The sequence below is a fragment of the Ptychodera flava genome, assembly GCF_041260155.1.
Source record: "Ptychodera flava strain L36383 chromosome 23 unlocalized genomic scaffold, AS_Pfla_20210202 Scaffold_24__1_contigs__length_23054250_pilon, whole genome shotgun sequence".
In the NCBI taxonomy this organism is placed as follows: domain Eukaryota; kingdom Metazoa; phylum Hemichordata; class Enteropneusta; family Ptychoderidae; genus Ptychodera; species Ptychodera flava.
This window is the reverse complement of record NW_027248278.1, coordinates 21,208,186-21,215,578: the sequence shown is the minus strand read 5'-3', so window position 1 is coordinate 21,215,578 and position 7,393 is coordinate 21,208,186. Positions and strand designations below refer to the sequence as shown.

The window sequence follows — 7,393 nt, the reverse complement described above, 5'->3', positions numbered from 1 at the left end:
TACCGGAATTTATACTCTGGTCGTTATACGTCACGAAAAACCTTCTTCATGCCAGCAATATGGAGCGTCAGAACTTTTTTGCGCCGATCTTTGATGTGCTCGTCAATGTAAACAAACAATATGGCGGGTGTATTTCTCCAGCGATCGAAATAATTCTGGCGCGCAAATTTGTAAAAACCAGTCATAATTTTAGATTCTGACAAAATACACCCACTTGGCAAATTTGAGTCATTTTGTTTTAGTTTTGTCGCCAATATGGGGTTCGTATCCGTATAGACCCAACCGATGAATGAACTTTCGACGCACAGAGTACTTTCATGCGGTAGACGTAGTTTCCAGTGCAACAAAGGAAGTCAAGCGGCGCCGAGCCTCAAAAAGTGTAATGAAATCAATATGTTCATAGACTACGACCGTGATTATCCGAACGACGAAAACACAAGAGTGTAACGATTCTATATCCCTAAAGAATAACGTAAATACATTTTAGGAAAAACGAAATTGAAGGTGAAGCATAACCGTATTTTTTATAATCACTGCAAGAAGGGTACGGTCGGACGTAATGTTGCGCAGTGCTCTCGCCGATGAAATTCGGTCGATCTTTGTCCTCGGAAAATATCTTATATTTGTTTGAGTTAAATCTCTAGGCCTATGATGTCTCTGAAACCATGTACAACTACGCGGAAGGTTGTATGAGATCGTCTGGCGTTTGTAATGTACACAAACGTACGCTCTGTGTTCCTCGCTCATGCGACCGACGACTAGAAATGATTGAAAACACTCGGCCACTGCCTATTCATATTATTCTAAAAGCAGTTTAGACATTTAAACTCGTAATTGTAAAGGAACCTCCTTTTATTTTCCAAAAATAATAATTCTTGGCTTGTGCTGATGATGGGTAAAGTATTCCCTGATAGTTTTCTTCGTTCAGCTGAGGAAAATACGAGTGACGTTATGGTTGTGTCACCGCGAGTCGAAGACGAGTGGTGACACGGTTTACTGCATCACTTGTCTTTTCCGAGCTATTATGCCTTTTCATATACTCTATAACTTCCGACGAAAAAATCGACAGCATCTGGGCAGTTTAGGGAAAGAAAAATATTATCACACAGAACTTTGTAAAGTGAAGTCAGGTGACTTTATCTTCTCTGATACTTATTTTCCAGAGTGTTTACATGTTGCGATGGTTACTACAAGGATATGTCTGCAAACATCACAGAGAACTGTATTGGTATGTCTGTTTCTTTTTATGAATATATTCCTTTCATTGTCTACAGCTGTGTTAGATTTTTTCCTTTTTTCTATATGTTTCACCTATCCTGTGTCAATACATTACGTAAGCTGTGTCGTGTCGACGTCGTGTAATTCTGTGGACCCAAAATTCGTCGATTTTCTCCGTCAGCTGGACGTAATTTTGAATTTTATCTCAGTACAAGCTACTCTAAAGGGTTTGTGCTCCTGTTCTTGTGTTTTCTGGAACCTTTTTCCTGCTGCATGCTGGAAAACTTCTTGTTTTTGTGGTAACCGACCGGGCTCTCATCCGACGTGATACGTTGTCGGTGTTGTGAACAAAAGCCAACGCCATTGTCATCATGCGTTGTGTTGACTGCGGAACCCTTGAGAATGTGTCAGTTTGCCAGGGTGACCTCGACCTGTGCCCTAGCTGTGAAGGAAAACGGTTTCCAAACATTGCTGCTGACAGAAGACAAAAACAAGGTGCTGCTTCCAAGAGTAAAAAGCCTGAGGCGTCTCAAAGCCAATCAGGTAAAGCCATCATTGTAAACGAGTTGTTATGCTTTGTTTGGAACAAGATTGATGTTTTGCCCTCTGATATGATTGTCAAACTTTGTGTTGACACCTATGACGATAAGGATGTTGAACAGGCTAAGAGATTGCTATTCGATTCATGCAATTTTGACAGAAGTCGTTTTATTCGTCGTCAAGGCCAAAACAAGCGTAGTAACAATGTCCAGGATATGCTAGCTTTGTTTCACGAACTTGACGAATGTGATGTGCCATGCTTTGTTGCCTCTGATCTCTCACGACTACCACCTATCGATGTTTCCCATATTGATGTATCTGTATTAATAAAGGAAATTCGAGTTCTACAACGTGAAGTTTCTCAGTTGAAAGGGAATAGTACCCTTGATAATCGTGAAACTGGACTCCAGGCTGAACTTGTATCTTTACGTGTCGAGTTGAATTCCATGAAAGAGTCATTGCTGAAACAGGTGACACACTCTGAATCGCATAGTGAGCCGCAGTTGTTATGCAACTCTGAACAGAAACGCGACACAGGTGCTTGTATTACTGATACCTCACCGCATTTCCGACATCCCAACAAAGAAGTTGCCGTAAGTGGAGAGGGTCTTGAGAGTGACTTTGATGAGCAGGAAACTATTGTCAAACAAGTTTTCCGACCTTCGTATTGTGATGTGGCTAAAAATGCGAGATCATCAGCAATCAATGACCAGTCGTCTGCGAAAGTAATCAGCATTGGCCAAGGTGTAACTTTTGATGTACCAACTCGTCTTCCATCGACTTCCAGTTGTCATGATTACACTTCAGTCAACCATCGTCATCGTTCGGCAAGAAGATCAAACAAGAGATCGAAAACCTTTATCACTGGAAGTAACACGGAAACTTGCACATTGAAAGCAGTGAACACTGCTCCTCGTGTTGAACTGTTTGTAAGCCGACTGTCTCCCCAGACTACAGCGGATGAAATAACGTCTCATCTTCATAACATCGGTTTTAAGGACGTAAAATCTGTACCTTTACAAACTAAATATGACACTTACTCTTCCTTCAAATTAATTACAACATCTGATAATAGCAAAGGAATCTTAAATCCTAACGTCTGGCCATCTGGTATTCTCGTGAGAAAATTCTATCATGCCAGGAATACACAACAAAGCTCATGACATTAAACATCGCTTCATATAACTGTCGAGGAATCAAATCCTCTATTGAATCTGTGAGGGATATTTGTGAAAGATGTGACATTTGCTTTCTGCAGGAACATTGGCTATCTAAGTCAGAACTTAGCTTGTTGTCACGTATTAGCGAAGACTATTATGCGGTTGGGGAAACGTCCATGGATGATGAGAGCGGAATCCGACATGGTCGCCCTTTTGGCGGTGTTGCTGTTCTATGGAGAAAGTCCATTGGCTCTGTAAATGTTAAACGTTATAATGACAGCCGCTTGATTGGTCTTGAAATTAGCCATTCTAGCGGTGTTCTCACCTTGATCAATGTCTATATGCCTACTCAAAATAACGACAATTATCATGAGTATGTCTCTTATTTACAGAAAATTCGTGCTTGCATCGATGATGCAATAACCAATAGTGTTATGGTAATTGGAGACTGGAACGCTGATTTCAATAGTGATTCAAGCTTTTTTCAGGAAATGTCCACTTTCTGTAAGGAAAATGATTATGTGTGCTCTGATGTCAGTTTTCTTGGTACACAAAATCCTCAGAACTTCACATACTACAGTGAAGCTCATCATTCCACGTCATGGCTTGATCACTGTGTATCTACATCTGCTGCGCATAGATGTATTAAGGATGTGCATATTTTCTATGATTACATTGGGTCTGATCACTTCCCTCTAAATATAGTATGTAATCTTGAGGAACTTCAAAAATATGAGTTTACGCAAAATGACCCAACATTTGATAAAATTGATTGGTCATGTTTAGATGACGCCACTGTATGTAATTATCATAGTTGTACCGAGCATACTTTAAGCGGCATCAGTCTTGATGCAGAGGCTTTTGTTTGTCGTGATCCTTCTTGTAGAATTCCTTCCCACTTGAACAGTATTGATGAATTGTACAATGACATTGTAAATGCATTAGTGTTAGCAGCTACACAAAGCATTTCTCCATCTGTGAAGCGTAATTCTCATAAGTCCGTTCCTGGTTGGAATTATTGTGTAAAAGAACATCATTCTCTCGCTCGGGATGCTTTTATTCTGTGGAGGGAAAATGGTAGCCCTCGTCAAGGGCCACTTTTTGATCTTATAAAAAAACACGTTCTAAATTTAAGTACTTTTTGAGGTTTTGTAAAAGGAATGATGAGCAAATGCGGGCTGATGCCCTTGCTGAGCACCTTTCAAATAGAAATACGAAGCAGTTTTGGAGAGGAGTAACCAGTAATAAGAAATCTGCTCCTCTGTCTTCATCTGTTGGTGGATGTTATGGCCACAATAATATTGCTAAAATGTGGCGCGACCATTTTGCGGGCCTAATGTCATCTGTCACTGACAAAGGTAGTGAATCCTATGTTATGAATGGTATCTCAGGAGTTGATATTAACAATGACATGATTGTCAGGACAGACGAGATTGTTACGTGTGTCAGTAATCTAGCTTGTGGAAAAGCAGTAGGGCCCGATGGTATTTCTGCTGAGCATTTGAAAAATGCAGATAGACGTCTTCACCTGTTGCTGTCAATTTTATTTACAAGTGTTCATATTCATGGTTATTTGCCATCTCGCATGTTAGATACAATCTTAATTCCCATTGTCAAGGATAAAACTGGTGATGTTACATTTACTGGCAATTATCGCCCAATTGCTATTGCTACTGCAATTTCTAAGCTTTATGAATTTTTGTTACTTCACAGATGTTAAACTTATCTTGATACCAGTGATCATCAATTTGGTTTTAAGACCCATCATTCTACAGACATGTGTGTTTTCTTCTGAAAGAGACCATAGACTTTTACAAACGTCATAACAGTCCAGTTTTCTTGTGCTTTTTAGATGCCACAAAGGCGTTTGACAGAGTCAATCATTGGACTCTGTTTCGTAAGTTACTTGACAGAAATGTTCCTCTGTATATTGTTAGAATCTTAATATGTTGGTACCGAAACCAAGAATTTCGTGTCAGATGGGGCTCTGTCATCTCTGAAGCCTTTCATGTTTACAATGGTGTTAAACAAGGAGGTGTATTATCCCCTCGTTTATTTAATATATACATGGATAACTTAAGCAACTTGCTATGTAAAACTAAAATAGGTTGTCACATTGCGGGACATTGTCTCAACCATTTGATGTATGCTGATGATATAGTCCTTATATGTCCGTCTGTTAAAGGTCTGAATAGACTTTTAAAAACTTGTAGTAATTATGCATCTTCTCACGATATTGTCTTTAACGCAAATAAGTCTAAGTGCATATTTGTAATGCCTAAGCAATGCAGAATCACTCGCATTCCTCATGTGTATTTAAATGGCTCAGTACTTACTTTTGTAAAGAAACATTTGTACCTTGGGGTTATGTTAAATGATTTAGGAAATGATGTTGATGATATTAAGCGACAGATGAGGAGTTTCTATGCAAGTGCCAACTCTTTGATTAGGACTTTCTATAAATGTTCTTCTTCAGTTAAAATATGTCTTTTTAAGGCATATTGTTCTGCTCTGTATTGTTCCCATCTTTGGAGTACTTACACTGAGAAATGTATCAATGATGTCAGAGTTTCATATAATAACGCTTTTAGAATATTGTTGGGTATTAGACACCGATTGAGTATTTCAGAAACTTTTGTCAGTCATTACATCATGACATTTCAAAGTAAACAACGGATGGCCCGTTCTAATTTTTACGTTCGTTTAATGGAAAGCGAAAATCATCTCATCGCAGCAGCGTTATCTTTTGATATAATTCGGCACAGCAACTTTTGGCTCAAGATTTTCTCAGAATGTTTTTAAGCTTTATGTACTTGTGTTCCAAGTGAAGAGTATGTCTTGTTTTATTTTATTTTCTTGTAGAGTAAGTTTTTTTGTGTGTGTTTTCCTCTGGTTTTATGAGTACGCTCTCGAATTAAAGAATAAATAAAAAAAAATATCCTGTGTCAATACATGTAAGATACCAAATGTGTTTCTGCAAATTTTGGGAGAATATGTACTTAGTTTGTCAATGTGACTGCCCCTGCCTTCACTCCTAACACTATCTTTCTACTCTGACTTTCAGAATGTCCCGATGGCCGGTATGGCTCTTTTTGTAAGAACAATTGTACATGTGAAAATGGCGGGATATGTGACAAACGTGATGGCTCTTGTGAATGTCCCGGACACTATTTTGGAGAAAACTGTCAATTTCCGTGTAATTGTGAAAACGATGCAACCTGTTTGGCTAACGGCATGTGTTCCTGTACAAATGGCTTTCACGGTGCGCGTTGCGAATTCAAGTGTTCATGTCCTCCAAATGCAGTGTGTGATAGTGTTCGTGGAATGTGCCTATGTAAAGATGATTTCTTTGGACCTTCATGTTTACCTTGTAACTGCTCGATAAACGAAAGATGCGATATGTTCGATGGCCGTTGCTCCTGCAAGCCGGGCTACTATGGCTACAGTTGTGACCAGAGATGCTTGTGTTTTAACGGAGCCACCTGCACTAATGAAGACGGGACAGATTGCAAATGTTCACTAGGTTGGACGGGGTCTGACTGTACCGTGTGTGACACTGCCGCAAATGAAGAAACATTCTGTGAGGACAGGTGCCTTCATTGTTACAATGGAGACACTTGCAGAGTCTCTAATCGTGACTGTTTGTGCACGCTTGGTTGGCAAGGCGATAGATGTGCTCAAAAGTGTGATGAAGGTTACTATGGAACTAATTGTTCACAGGTATGTATGTGTGAACACGGTGACTGCAATCACGTGACTGGTACATGTCAGTGCAGGAACGGATGGACCGGTGATCATTGTGAGCAACGCTGTCCCGAAAATTGTTTAATCTGTAAGGATAATACGTGTATGTCCTGTAAACCTGGATGGACTGGTGTGAAATGCACCAATGCATGTCAATCTGGTTTCTACGGTAATGGCTGCCAACAACAATGTCCCAATTGTTATTGTACTAAAACCTGTCATCATATGTCTGGTTGCTGTCCAACAGTGAAAAGGTAAGCATTTATATTTCGATTCTCTTTCTCTTCAATACCATATATACGAAAAAAGAGAGTGATGTTAACTAAAACCACCAGGAATGATACTATTGTGAACAGGATGGTAAAGTATGAACGTACAGATTTGCCTTTATGTTTCAAAGATAAAAAAACGTGCTTGCTTAAGTTGAAAATATTTTACTTCCTCAGAGGAAACGTTCTTTTTGTTAGTCGCCATTCATACTTTTTATGGTATCATGCAAGGTTTGTATCAACAGTGGAAATTATACGCTCATATGTGAAGAAAGTCACAAACAGTATCATAAGGTGAAAATATTTTACCTCCCTGGTGTATAGATTGTCTTGCACGGCATTTGATACTCTTATTCTCTTTTTAACGAAAAATTCCCAAAAAACATTAGATGTGAAAATGGTGGTAAATGCATAGAAGACAATTTTAATTGTGAATGCCCTGATGAATGGAGTGGTCCTGTC

General features: G+C 39.3%; 1 protein-coding gene across 1 annotated transcript; it reads left to right on the top strand.

The window, feature by feature from the left end:
- Positions 1 to 1,589: 1,589 nt before the first annotated feature.
- Positions 1,590 to 2,921, top strand: LOC139124730 (uncharacterized). Its single transcript, XM_070690846.1, has one exon. It carries the CDS (start codon positions 1,590 to 1,592, stop codon positions 2,919 to 2,921), a length of 1,332 nt encoding a protein of 443 aa, XP_070546947.1.
- Positions 2,922 to 7,393: the final 4,472 nt, after the last annotated feature.